The sequence below is a fragment of the Ochlerotatus camptorhynchus genome, unplaced genomic scaffold, assembly GCF_037179485.1.
Source record: "Ochlerotatus camptorhynchus isolate MF236.1 unplaced genomic scaffold, CSIRO-AGI_Acam_v1.1 ptg000157l, whole genome shotgun sequence".
In the NCBI taxonomy this organism is placed as follows: Eukaryota; Metazoa; Arthropoda; class Insecta; order Diptera; family Culicidae; genus Ochlerotatus; species Ochlerotatus camptorhynchus.
The window spans coordinates 434,147-449,272 of record NW_027040647.1 but is presented as its reverse complement, the minus strand read 5'-3'; the positions used below and the strand labels follow the sequence as shown (position 1 = coordinate 449,272).

General features: G+C 38.8%; 1 protein-coding gene across 1 annotated transcript; it reads left to right on the top strand.

Moving 5' to 3' along the window:
* The first annotated feature begins 9,434 nt into the window (after positions 1–9,434).
* On the top strand, positions 9,435–11,002 carry LOC135701329 (uncharacterized). Its single transcript, XM_065222094.1, has 2 exons — positions 9,435–10,128; positions 10,201–11,002. Exons 1-2 carry the CDS (start codon positions 9,579–9,581, stop codon positions 10,617–10,619), a joined length of 969 nt encoding a protein of 322 aa, XP_065078166.1. The 5' UTR covers positions 9,435–9,578; the 3' UTR covers positions 10,620–11,002.
* The last annotated feature ends 4,124 nt before the right edge of the window (positions 11,003–15,126 follow it).

Here is a 15,126-nt window from a genome sequence, read left to right as displayed (position 1 = left end):
ATACTCGGAGAAGAAAACAAAACTTTTTTTTTTATCACCAACATTTATGTTTTAACAAATAAAATCCAATGATCTTTTATTTGGTAACTATATTTCAATATCTTCGTTGGTAATTATCCCCTAAATCCCTAACCGAAGTTTGTACTAGCGAAGCTTTTCTTTATTTATCTTAAAAGACAATACTATTATATAAAAATAAATAGCAAGTTATTGAATTGATGTGAATTCGAACAAAGATGGACATTCAATTTTATCGAACAGTTGCTTTGGTATCCTGTTCTTAATGTTAATAACATTTCAATTCGTTTGATAACTCAATGTCATTGGTATATACCCTCAAGTCATTTTCATTTCCTCTCAGTTTGAGTCACCTGCCGGTCGTTTAGTGGTGGTGACTTTGCCCGGTCTTATTCATCTTAAATTCGCTGAAACTGATGTTGTCGTGGCTCGTGCATCGATCGTACTATACATTATTTATAAGAGTGACGTCACCTTACCGCGCGCAGGGGCTGTGAAGCGTTGAATATTCAGCGTGGATTGGCAGAGCTTGGTCTGGAATGATCACAATGATATTTTCAATGGCGTTATTGTACATTCATGGGCCCTCCCGATCGCCACCTCTGTACAACAATGCACACCACACTGGAGTGTCGAAGAGGTTACTCGGCAGGAGCATGTTTCGACTGCCCTGAGCATGAAGTATTATTATGCTTGCCACTCATACAAATTCATGCGATAGTGGTCTAGAAAGGCTGCCAATATATAATTATAAATGAAAATATACAACATTAAGTTTAGGGCAGGCATCAAGTTCAGTAGGGACGTAAACACCGTATCTATCCAAGAAGTACGAGGTTATGTATTCATTATTGGAATGCGATAGGGTGGGTGAGCCTCATCAAGATGAGCAGTGGAGCTCGCAGTGGAGGAACTAAGACAACATATTCATTAAAAAATAAGTAAACAATATGCATATACTTTAACTAATTATGTTTGTATTACTTACATAGTTGGAGATGCTTAACGACAAATATCAATATAAAGGCCCAAACGCAATGTTGACGGAAGCGGAACGTGGATTTTCCTATGTTTCGTGGGGTGCATCGATTAGCTTGGGGCCGAAGAGAGTAACAGCATAGAGGTAACAAACAGACATTACTCTCGCAAGTTGTTCATCGGACAAACATTTAACGGACCATTTAAAAGTATCGTCACAGACAAACAGACGTAACTCTTCATTGTGTATCTTCGTTCATGCATTTAACGGTTGATTTGAATATTAACAGTTCCGCGAACTACTCGCCGCAGCGCTGGCATCGGATAACTTTGACGTTTCTATATATTCTATAGAACTTTTATGCAATATTGTTTACGAGTTAACAAGGAAGCTTGTTTTCCGCGAGAAGCCAGAGAGACCCGCATAAACGCGAACCATAAATTGACCTTACCTAAAATGGTTAAAAATTGTTTATAATCCCTGCTAAACTTTAACTGAAATGGTTATGGAACTTTACATGAACGTTTAAAGATAAAGTTTCAACCTTATGTATTATGGTTTTTTGGAACTGGACCTTACAAATAATGGGTTGTTAAGAACCATTACCATTCCAAATTCTTGTTTTCTCCATACATTTTCAGAAAGAGAACTATATAAGAACGTTTTTACTTATGATTTGGGAACATTAATGGTAATGGTTATGGTAGTCAGTAAGGTCCATTAATGGTTTTGTATTATCGCTCAACTATACGTGGAATATATCGTGAATTGGTAATCAGTAAATTACAGGCAACCAATGGATCATTGAAGATGCTGAGGTTTTGACAGCACCGTACTGTGGCTACCACAGTATTTTACATTGGTTCGTCCGTATACAGTAGCGCCAAATGAAAACTGTGGTGGGTTCAAAACTCAGCCATCTAAAATGATCCATTCGCGATATATTCCACATAAAGTTGATCGATGTTACAAAACCATTCGTGGACCTTACTGACTACCATAACCATTACCATTAAAGTTCTCAAACCATAAGTTAAAAGGTTCTAATATAGTTCTCTTTCCGAAAATGTATGGAGAAAACAAGAATTTGGAACGGTAATGGTTCTTAACAACCCATTATTTGTAAGGTCCAGTTCCAAAAAACCATAATTCATAAGGTTGAAACTTTATCATTAAACGTTCATGTAAAGTTCCATAACCATTTCAGTTAAAGTTTAGCAGGGATTATAAACAATTTTTAACCATTTTAGGTAAGGTCAATTTATGGTTCGCGTTTATGCGGGGATGTCGTTACTGAGGTTATATGTTTTGAGATACTATGTTTTCAAGAACAAGTTTTTCAAAGAGTTACGTCTGTTTGTCTGTGGTATCGTAGTTGGTAGTACCGCCACCTGTGGCGCGCATAGTCAATTCCCTTGCGTTTGACGTTTCCACACTACCGCCATGTTTACACACTACCGCCATGTTCAGCGTAGTGCCTACCACAGTGTACTCAACAGATGGCGGTAATGTTTTAGCGACGATGTTTTACAGTGAGAAATATTCAATGTGTTATGTCTGTTTGTCTGTGCTACTACCATAGAGGTAACTCAATTCTAAGACTAGAAGGTCCCGAAGAAACGTACTCAACTTTTTGGCTCAGCTCTGGTACCAACAATCAATACGAAACTAACGATTTTAAATTGGCTCACCACTTTAGTAGCCTATTGGTCCCAAGCAAACGATTAACGTACCCTATTCTAGTTGAAATTCTATTACTACACTATGTTTGTTTTGATTCGCTATGAAAGTTTGACAGATAACATAAGGGGTGTGTGGATTCATGCAGAACATGCAGGGGTGAGTGAAATAGCTTGGGACTGCTTGGGACCGTTGTTCTGGTACTGAGTGAGCCAAAAATAATAATGATTTTCTTCGGGACCCAGTGGTCTTAGAGTTACCTCTATGCTGGTACTCTCTTCGGTTCCAAGCGAATCGATGCGCCCCTTGAAAAATAGAAAAATCGACGAACCCCTCATTTTATTCATCAAACTTTCATACACGTTATTTCAAAACTACCCAAATTTGAGTAGAATCCACCCAGATCGGTCAAAACTGAACCTACCCAAAAATGGGTAAACTGTTTGGAAGTGACAAGTTGACAAATGAATAAAGGCCGGCGCACAACCCTAATAAAAAATAACCATAAACGAACGATAACCCAAATCATTGAACTATTCCACAAATGGTTTGGATGATACCCAGAACACGTCGTTAAGCAAATTAACCATACAATTTTTATTAGGGAATGCATACGTTTTCGGGTTTTTTGACAGATAATGCATGGGATAACTGTCAAAAAACCTGAAAACGTATCCATTTGTGCGCCGGCCTTAACATTGACATGAATCCGATTGATGTTGTTCATTTGTCACCTTGTCACTCCCAACACAGTTTACCCATTTTTGGGTAGGTTCAGTTTTGACCGATCTGGGTGGGTTTTACCCAAATTTGGGTTGTTTTGAAATTGCGTGTAGCGAATCAAAACAAACATAGTGTAGTACTAGAATTTCAACTGGAATGGGGTAAGTTAATCGATTTGCTTGGGACCAATAGGCTAGTCAAGTAGTGAGCCAATTTAAAATCGTTAGTTGCCACCAGTTGCTATTACCGTATTCAGTTTTTTTTTTATTATTATAGTCACTTTAACGCTCTTGGGTCATTCGTGACGATTCGTGACTTGTCCGGGGGTGAGATTTGACTTTGGCGTGAGAGGTATGGATGCTAACCACTACGCCGGGGTCGCCCCCGAGGGGGGCGACACATCTAAATCTCAATTCTAGATGCCCAAAAAATCTCACACTAGCGAATCAATCTTGGAAAATCATCTTTCATTTCTCGCATCTACTTGCATCGTGCTTCATCTTTTTGCAGGAAATCTTCAAAATCGACACAAATCTTTGTTTTATCTACTCAGCGTGCGTGCAGCTAGCCACAGCAAAACACAATCTTTTCTGCATCGTAGATAGAGTCGTCCCCCTCGGTCGCCCCACCGTATTCAGTAGTTTGTCACAAACCCGAATAGAAATTTACATTAGCCCAACGTTTGATTTTGATGTCTACATCAGCATCGAAATCAAATGTATGCCTGATGTCAAACATTAGAAAACATTATGATTTAGTTATATTTAAGCAACGTAACATGGTGTATACATCAGAAATTTTGGAACAAAATTTTGCCATTCTAATGTCGGTCTGACGTCAAAGATTTCAATCTATTGACATTAGAACCAAACGTTTTAAGGATGTTTTCGGATGTACAAAACGTTAGAACTAAACGTAGTTTGGATGTTTTTAAATGTAAACGTTTTCTGATGTTTTCTAATGTAGATGTTTCCTGATGTTAGAAACAAACGTTTTTGGATGTTTTCAGATGTAAAAAACGTTAGAACTTAATAGCCATTGCTTAAGCTCCCGTTTCCCACCAGTCAGTTAACTGACCTTAGCTAACCTAATATCATTGTGGCAACTCTCTATGCGGCAGGGGAACTATGCCATTAGCGCGCTAAGAGTTGTTAGACCACTGACATAGGCGCCTATTCGTGGGTGACGAGGCACTTGTTTACATTACAGCGAGCTTGGCGATTGTTATAGCATTTTTGAGTGAACTACCAGACAATAAGGTGATCCAAAAGACGTTTCTCAGTGGAACTGACAGCTAGAATTTAACAGTGTGTGAGTGATCTGGTGTTAATGGTGCTGAATGTAAACATAAACAAAGCAGAAATTCATATGAGAGTGAACTGTCAGTTCTACTGTGATCTGTCAAAAGTCAGGTTCTGTTGTCATTTGATGTATTCTGATGTTTTATGCGTGCAACAAATTACATCGTGATGAACTTTGATTCTAATGTAACGTTAGGTTATGTTGTCATTGGATGTATTCTGATGTCAAATTTTACATCGTCAAGACGTTTGATTCTGATGTAACGTTTGAGGTTAATGTATTTTTATGTACTTGGACGTCACACTGAAGTCTGAATACATTAAGGGTACAGCAATACACGTTAAAATTTAATGTATTGAAGATGTCTGCTGATGTTTCCTACATTACAATTTCTGTTCGGGAAGCTACTGAACATCAGTAGTTTTATTGAGAATAGCTGAATGTTCGGTATTTTTCGTGATTTACAGTTCGAAAACTGTAAAAAATACCGAACAGGGAGAGGCCGTGATTAACCGTTATGTGATCGACAAAAAAACACCTTTAGGAGCTCGACAAGGGTACCCGGGTACCCACAAATTGAAATACTTGCTACTGCGGCCAATTTTGACCGATTTTGAACCTTTGGCACCATCTCACTACTTGACTAGCCTATTGGTTCCAAGCAAACGATTAACGTACCCCATTCTAGTTGAAATTCTAGTACTACACAATGTTTGTTTTGATTCGCTATGAAAGTTTGACAGATAAAATGAGGGGTTAGTGGATTTTCCTATGTTTCGAGGGGTGAATCGATTAGCTTGGGACCGAAGAGAGTACCAGAGCTGAGCCAAAAAGTTGAGCACGTTTCTTCGGGACTTTCTAGTCTTAGAGTTACCTCTATGGTAGAACCAACAATCAATACGAAACTAACGATTTTAAATTGGCTCACTACTTGAATAGCCTATTGGTCCCAAGCAAACGATTAACGTACCCCATTCTAGTCGAAATTCTAGTACTACGCAATGTTTGTTTTGATTCGCTATGAAAGTTTGACAGATAAAATGAGGGGTTAATGGTTTTTCCTATGTTTCGAGGGGTGAATCGATTAGCTTTGGACCGAAGATAGTGTCGTGAACTGACCGAGGTTGCAAGTCTCGGCCATTTGTCGCAACAAAGACCATCCGGAAAGCAAATGCACAACCGTGCGCAAGAAGATTGGTCAAATGACTGGTTCAATCATGCAGAAGCCGAAACACATAAGCCTCGGCTCGTTCAAGCGTGCGTATGTGTGTGCGTTTATTTAAATCATCGTATTAATGCTCCACGCTAACTTAATTCTACTCAAATTGAGAATGGCGTTACTCGACGCTCAGCTTTCTAGTTTTGATACATTCAATATGTATTGTTATCATGATAATTATTATTATTATTATTTCATACCAAACACTATCTACCACAGATAGTACCAGAGCTGAGCCAAAAAGTTGAGCACGTTATTTCGGGACCTTCTAGTCTTAGAGTTACCTCTATGGTAGAACCACAAACGAAGTGGTAGTTTGTGGGTTTGTGGTACTACTTCAAAGCACATTTATTACTTTAAGTACTTTTGATTGCATTTTAACTTCAACGCACCGTTTCTTTGTATTGCGTGCCTCTCGAGTTTCCCCTATCCGTTGATACTGGTAATTTGCGTTCGATTGGCGAGGAAAGAATAATCAACGTTTTGTTTATAAAAGTTGATAGTACCTTTTCAATTGTTGGTCTACAATACACTTGAGTCGCTTTTTACGCGGGTGATACATCCCGTGTAAAAAAACGCGTAAAATAAACCGCGTAAATTCCGGGATCCGCGTAAATTCCGAAATCCGCGTAAAAAGCGACTGCAGTGTATAACGAACCGCGTTAAAAAAAATCTGAAATCCGCGTAAAAAAACCGTGTAAATTCCGAAACCCGCATAAAAAATCCGCTTAAAAAGCAACTCCAGTGTATAATGAATTGGTTCCGCTTTTTGATAGATCGTAATTCTTTCCTATAGACTATAAATATAGCGACTATATTATATGTTGTAGCCACTTACTCAATGTTAACTTGGCGCACGGAAGATCCCCGTCAGGTGGTTTAGTTCTTTCCGTTTTTAGCAACAAACGAATAAAAGACATTAGGTCGTATGAATAAAAGCGTTTACTTTACTTTTCCCGTAAGAAAAGCACGGGAAAGTAAAGTAAACTCTTTTTATTCATACGGCCCATTAACTCAATAATAAGTTTAATTAACTCAACCGTTGGGTTGTTTTGTTTAGCCGTGTACCCTACACATGAAATGGAATCTTGGAATCTATTAGGTTTTGCACCGTCGGGGTTAACCTCAATCTGATGACAGTTCAGTGGTACTGTTTACGTGGACTTAGTCGATTTTTTCTTGGGTGGATTTTCTCGATAGTTAATTTAAATTATAGAAAACGTAAACAGTACCACTGAACTGTCATCAGATTGAGGTTAACCCCGACGGTGCAAAACCTAATTAGGTTCTGCAGCGTGACGTCACAAATGAACTCAGTGTTAATAGGCTGAACCTTTTTGACAGTTCAGTGGTACTGTTTACCCGCACTTAGTCGTTTTTTCGAAAAAACAAATTCTAAAATTTCCGAATTTTAACTTGAAAATTGTCGAGGAACAGCGCGGTGAAAGGATGTTGCTCGTGGACAATGCAGAAGTGTGGTTTACATCTCTCTGCACTCTGAAAAATTATCGAGAAAATCCACCCAAGAAAAAATCGACTAAGTCCACGTAAACAGTACCACTGAACTGTCATCAGATTGAGGTTAACCCCGACGGTGCAAAACCTAATAGACGAGTGCACGGATGGATTTGAGTTCACTCGCTCGACAAAAAGTGACACAACAGCGGGGCCCTGTTTACTAAAAATGAACACATGAATAATACTCGCGTAACATTTGAAACGGGTATATCAACTTTTGTACACAAAACTTGTTAAGCCCTTTTCGCGCGAACCGAATACGCCCACGCAAACTAACAACACCATCGGGTAGGAGAAATTCTCCCCTTCCCGATAGTGCTCTTGGTTTACGGAAGCATACTTCCGTTCTCGTGAAAAGGACCTTGCAAGTTGTTTAGAAAAAATGATAATCCATTTTCAAATGTTATGCGAGCATTATTCATGTGTTCATTTTTAGTAAACAGGGCCCCGTTGTTTTGTCACTTTTTGCCGAGTGAGTGAACTCAAATCCATCCGTGCACTCGTCTATAGAGGTCTTTACCACCGTTAGTATTAGCACGTATTAGTGAGCAGTTTTACTAATCCATGCATTTTACTGGTTGAAAATAAAAAACAAACCACTGTCAAGTCGAACACTTTGACAGCTGATTTCGTGGTTGAAAATAATAAACAAATCGATTTTACACGGCTTCACTAGCAAGGTTGTATTAGTGAGATCTAGCGGCGAGAAGTCAATATAGGTACTTCAAATGTGACACAAGGAAGAAGTGTTAGTTTGTTTACTAAAATGAACTATGCCCATTTTGTTTTGAAATACTAGAAGGAGAGATGAGCGGACAGAATGTTTTGAGCCAAATGAACTGTCAAAATCTGAGCGAAACGAACATTCCTATTAGTTTTTTTTCCGAGGATTTCTTATTCTTACTAGATTAAATTTGAGAGTATTGCAGTCGAACAGAAATTCAATCAACTTTATGTTTCGTGTGCTTCTCAAATTCAACTAGTTTTTGGAATCAAAAGCAATATTCTAGCTTTATTGATTAATTGATCTTAGTTGATTATTTAATGGCACCAAAAAGTGACCAAAATATTGCGATGCAATCAATTATTAATTTACACATAAATCGAATCAAAAGTAAAAGTCATGTGAAATGCTAAGTTTTAGCAAGGGTTGCAAGATAATTTTGATACAAATCCTTGCTGCCGAATTGCATTTTGTTTTCTCCGCCCATCTCTCCCTCTGAGTATTTCTAATTTTGTTATGGCAAGAAATGCTCCTCGTGTTATTAGCGAAATTCACATCAAAGGTTGATTAATTGCGTAGGAAATCAGTTTGGCACGGCATTTGTGACCAGCATACACCTTCCGGTCGTATGAAACAGGTCAAAAACTGTTTTTTGTTTTTGTTTTGTTTTGAATTTCTGTATGGCAAAATAGAGAACTTTTCGTGAACATTAACGACAAAGAACTCACCAATACTATAGGAGACCGTGAGCTCCTGCCAACCTGTGATAAAACCATCTCGGACTGGAATGATGATGGCTGACAAAAAATTCAATGATGATGCTGGAAATCGATGATGCGATTGTGTGTGAAATTAAAATTATTTTGATCACACACATCGTGGACACGATATTTAATGCAATTTACTAATACCACAGTCTTCACAATGCCTCCGTCTCACAGTCTCGCTCTACCTCATTGCATACAAGTATAGTTGGTAGTCGTAATCGTAAACTTGGCCATCAGTTTCTCATCTCTCCTTCGGGTTGGTGTGGGATCATAGTGAAAGCGCTTCGTAACGCATAAGTAACTATAGTTCTGTCAATGAAGGAAAGGTAACTAACATATTGTGAAAATGCTGTTAGGTAAATGAAAATGAAAAAAAAATGTATTTCCATGACAGATGGAAACAAAACTATATTTCCAAATCTTCTTTTATTGAAAGCAGTATGATACTCTGTATAATGCTCTATTTTAATTTAGTATGATTTATAATTTAAGGTAATCTCATCGTCAACACTAGTCACTGTACCTTATGCAAGCTACGAGTTTCGCTCCATTTTGTTTGCAAGCTAGTGCAGGTTGAACATAAATTAGTCGTGTTGTAAACAGTTTGGGAAAATTTGTCCACAATAAATAGTCGTGTGCAAGTGTTTTATGGTTTCTCTGTTGCAACTTGATATAGAGCCTTGCGAGCAGCAGGATAAGCCTGGAAGCATGACTTCAATCGATTGGAAACGACCAGCGCTCGAGATTCTCCTGAAGCTGTACCACGAACATCCGATACTGTACGATATGCGCCACCCAAAATATTATGCCAAAGCGGAACGCCAGAAAGCATTAAGTACCATTATCGATCTGTTGGAAGATCACCGTCCTGGGACTACCACGGGGGATATCCTGAAGAAAATTCAAACAATGAGAACTCAGTTCGGCCAGGAATACGGAAAGGTACGAAAAGCCCAAGCCAAGGGTACTGAATACGTTCCTACGATATGGTGGTATCAGCACTTGTCCTTCCTTCGAAAGCACATCAAACCCAGAGCCATAAAAGAGGAAATGGATGAGCTTCAGGAACCCGACGATGATTACATGTCAATGTCACAGAACACCGATGTGGAGTACGAGAACTACACTACTGAGGAAGCGTACGAACTTGAAAGCTCTGAAATAGTGTATGAAATTCAGAGCTCTCCATCGGGAAAAGGTAAGCAAGAGAAGTGATGCATATGAAGTGATTCCAACTGAAATTTCATTCCACGCTTTCAATACTCCACAGGGTCCAAAGAGGAAGCAAAAATCTATAGACAACGAGATCTTGGCAACTCGACCCCGATCAATGGTTCCGGCAAGGAGGAAATTATCTACGAAATTACCAATTCCAACACAATTGTTCCCAAGCGAAAGATCGAGGTGATCAGTGCGGAAGAACCGAGTGCAAAGCAACAGCGCAAAGATAGCATACATGATCAATCAACGTCGTCTTTTTCACCGGGTGGTACTGCAAAGAGGGCCGAAGTGTTCGAGATCACCGTCGAACCAGACCGGTCGAAAAGCTTTGGACAGTTTGTGGCCTCGCAAATCGCGGCCGTCAAAGACGATTACCTATTCTACTCGACACAGATGGAGGTGTTGAATGTCATCAACAAGGCACAGTTGAAGCAGCTACAGATGGATAAGGATGCGGCGAGCAAGTAGTCTAGATCATTAGTCGGTTATGCCTTAAATTTAGGTATTTAGAGTAAGTTTCACGTCGAATGCTTTATTTTGTACAAAATCTTGATGTACACAATCGATCAGACCAACTCAAAATTGAGTCGAGTCGAGTCAATTTCGTCAAAAGTGGATTAAAAATTAGTTGAATTTTCCAGACTTTTCACGAAAAACGTCTTGAATGTGAGGAACATCGATAGAGGTTTCACTCAGTCTGTTAGTGTACAACTAAGAGTGACTAATTTTTTTTATCATATTCGAGAAGTTTTTCCTGTTTTCCACTGTTTTTTCTCGGAAAATTTAACTCACTTTTGACGAAATTGAGTCGATTCTTTACCGTGTAGGACTAAAGCTTCAATAAAGGTCTTTTATACATTTGAGCAACATTTATTTTAAATTTTGAATCTTTGCTGGCGAATAGACGAGCGTTTAAATAGCATCGCATTCCAATCACAGATCCTTATACGGGACCATGCCTTAGTCATTAAGTCACGCTCTAAAGGGGAGGGTGGGTTTAAAAATGTGTGTCAAGGAATGCAAAAAGTATAGGAAAAACGTGATGAAAGGAAGGAGGGGGGGGGGGTGATTTTCTCTAAATTTCATGTGGTTTACTTAATTAATTACTTCCCTTAGATATCACGTGAACTTTTTCAAATCTAGAGCTTAGGTGGAATGATCGATTTTCTTCATCGGATTTCTCATTTGTTACAAAATAGCTCGGCTGGATTAACAATTCTCGGTGCGTTTGCTGCTTCATTTGCTCACCAATTGAAACTTTTATAACTGTATTGGAAACATTTCGCAGAATTCGGTCAACATACTGATCAACTTAAATACTTACTATATTTTCTTCATCGACATTCTTTTTAGTTAATCACCCATATTCTTGTTTTCGTTCGAACCGTATTTTCCATTCAAGAAAACTTTTTTTTGCCTGGCTGAATATTACTTAGGCCACAAATCCCTTTCCTGATGTGGGTATTTTTGTCGTATTGGACTACGTCTTTCAGGAAGATGGGGGTACACTTTAAGAAAACCGAAAAATTAAATTACGAAAGATTTTGAACGTTAATAACTTAGCTGCCTCTGGACCAATTTCAAAAATTTAATCACCAATCCATCAGAAACATTTCTACGCATCGGTAAAAATGCTTTTGACCGTTGATTTTCAAATTGAAACTATTGAAAAAGTGGTAAATTTCAAGCATTGTCCAAAAGCTTCGAAATAACTAACAAATCCACCAATAACGTACATGCATATGCTGCTTCCCCAACACAGTTATCAGAGAATGGTTCCTAGATAAAACAAGTCGAAGTGACATTCGCCTCCGATCTTCGGGCGTGTACGAATAGGGAGGATGCAATTGCGGACTATTTTGATGCCAATTCAGAACCACCGCCCTCAACGACCACACAAAATGCTCTTCGTTATTTTTCCTTGGATTTGTTTTCCGCCGATCTTGTTTTCCGTGCTGAGCACCGATGCTACCCACACCTGGACCCTACCTATCGACCCATCAATTCATGAACCGGGGACCAACGGCTTTACTTGATCAGAGATGTTATGCCTCAGAACATCCCGGCGGCACCGACTGGGATTGAACCGAGGGGCGATCAACTTCATAAATCAGCTGAATTGTAAATACACACTTCGGAAAATACACAAAAATACGTAAAGGCGTACATGCTGAAAATAATATACCCCTGAGTACTGCGAACTCAGCCGATTTTATTTTTCAAGTGAGCTAGAAAACATCTTGAAAATCTTCCGAAGTTTCAAATTGTTTTGCTGAAACAGTTCACGAAATTGTATATACATGCTGTCAAATGAACTCTTGGCTCCCCGCATAAACGCGAACCATAAATTGACCTTACCGATAATGGTTATAAATTGTTTATAATCCCTCCTTAACTTTAACTGAAATGGTTTTGGAACCTTACATGAACGTTTGTGTGGTAAAGTTTTAACCTTATGTATTATGGTTTTTAGGAAGCGGACCTTACAAATAATGGGTCGTTAAAAACCACTACCATTCCAAATTCTTGTTTTCTCCATACATTTTCGGAAAGAGAACTATATTAGAACGTTTTTACTTATGGTTTGAGAACATTAATGGTTATGGTTATGGTAGTCAGTAAGGCCCATGAATGGTTTTGTAACATCGATCAACTTTATGTGGAATATATCGCGAATTGGTTGCCTGTAAATTAATAATTATCAGCAACAGCATTTACTTGATTTAGCGTGGCGTGGTTGTTTCAAGTAGTATAGGTCGGAGATCCGTACCTCTCCTTATGTCAATACTTTATCACAATTTCGTTCTGATTACATTAGGGTAGGTGGTATAATTCAAAATTATATTCTTTGATTTTGAGGTAACCAATAGCAGTGATATTTTGCACCAGTGTAGATTTTTTATTTGAAACTGCCACGTGGTGCGGAAGAGGTGAACGGGATCTAAGAAATCAGAACGCAGCCATACATGGTCGCTATTTCCTCTTGCTGTTTTTTTGCGACGTGCAGAAACCATCAGTGAACACTTCGCATCGGGTCGGAATCTTGGACGTCGCCCGCTCGATCGTCATTTCTGAATTTGCTATCAACCGGAAAAGTTGTGCTTCGGTATCGGTGTTATTGCACAAAGGTGATACGAAAAATTTTAATATTCCAGCTAGCTAAGCCAACCAACGACCATAACATCCAAATTAAGGTAAGTCAAGAATGTCTGATACGAAATATAGGAAATAGGGCAAGGAATCCTTATTCCCGGATGGTTTTTTCGTCCGTATTATTTTTCGCGGATACTTGGATAACGTTAGTTCGCTGGAAAGGATAGCATTTCCGTTAAAGTATCCATACATGGCGAATAAGAACGACCCAATTTTAAGTGCAGGAGCTCAAAGATGAGTAAATTTACCTCATAGTTTTATGTGGAAAACCTCAAAAACCTGCCGGAAAATTGACGAAAACTTGACTCAGTCTAGGAGTAGTACCAAAAGATGAAAAGTGATTTATGAGTTGACTAAACTCAAATCTGAAGCATCTATTGGAATACGGGTATAAAACCATCCGGGAATAAGGATACCCGACTGTATGGTGTTCAATCTTGATAAATACGTTATGAGTGGCCACCCATTCGGGAAATGCGGAAAAAAATCGGGTATCGAAAATGAACGTTTGTGTGATATACCTTATTCTGCGAGTCACGTGACTCTGTCACCGGTGAGGTGACAATTGTCACCTCGTGTGAGGTGACTCTCCATGTAAATCAAATGGAGAGTCATCTCACACGAGGTGACTATTGCCACCTCACCGGTGACAGAGAGTCACGTGACTCGCAGAATAGGGGGGATAGTTTTAACCAGGTTTTAACCTTATGTGCTATGGTTTTTTTTTTGGAAGTGAACCTTACAAATAATGGTTTGTAAAGAACCAATGCCATTCTAATTTTTTTTTCTCCATACAATGTCGGAAAAGGGGGGGGGGGAGGTGATTGTCAAATCAAGCTGAACATTGCATTAGGTCCTAAGTAACATTGACAGATTCTCTTTGTCGACTTTCTCTTTGCATCCGCACGGCCATGTAAATACATTTCCAGGAATTTTCAGTACACATATCGATAAAAGAAGCTTTTATCTAGCATCTAATACGACAAACACATCAAGAAACGGTTCTGTGATCAAATTATTAACGAAAGCGAAAGTCGACGAAGAGAATCGATCAATGTTACTTACAGGGCTGTTACAAGAGGCGCGGTTTTCGCGATTTTCGCGGATTTGAACTTTCAGTCGCGAAAATCGCGGAAACATTAAATGGTGTCGCGAAAATCGCGAAGGAACTGATGTGCTGTCACAAAAATTGTGGAATTCATTGTAACCTTTCCGTCAAGGATAATTTTGCTGTCATCAATTTTATTGTTCATTTGGCTCTTGATTTTTTACCGGTTCAAACCAAACACCCTGCAAATAATCGAGAAATGATCTCAATCCCATAAGTCACACCGGATTTACATGGAAATTCCCTGAGGTCTGTCCAATGTGAGAAATTTTCCTTTTTGCAATATGAACATAGCATTTTTCGTTGTTAAATCATAAACGAATCGTATATATGCGAGTAATTGCCATGTATACCGGATATTCTAGGTTCTCCAAATCGCCCTGGAGTTCAGTTGATTTGTTCTACTATATCAACCAAGACTCCAATAATGTATTTAATATCGAAATATGTCCAAACAGATTCAAAGTGTCTATGTGGATTGCACCCGACCTTTTGCTACGTATACAAGATGTTATAGGTTCTGAAATCATTCTGGAGATCAGATTATTTTTCTAGTAGATCACCCAAGACTAATGCAATATCTGTAGTATCGAAATATGCCCCAGGCAATGTCTATGTGGATCATGCCAACCTATTTTCGTGTATGGCAAATGTTCTAGGATTTCCAAACCGATATTTCATTACTACAGATATTATCCAAGTCTTTGTTGATCT

What these genes read in the sequence shown, in the direction of transcription:
- LOC135701329 (XM_065222094.1), top strand. Translation starts at nt 9,579, where the DNA reads ATGGTTTCTCTGTTGCAACTTGATATAGAGCCTTGCGAGCAGCAGGAT. An exon ending in GAGCTCTCCATCGGGAAAAG is followed by an intron (nt 10,129 to 10,200) that starts GTAAGCAAGAGA and finishes AATACTCCACAG; the next exon opens with GGTCCAAAGAGGAAGCAAAA.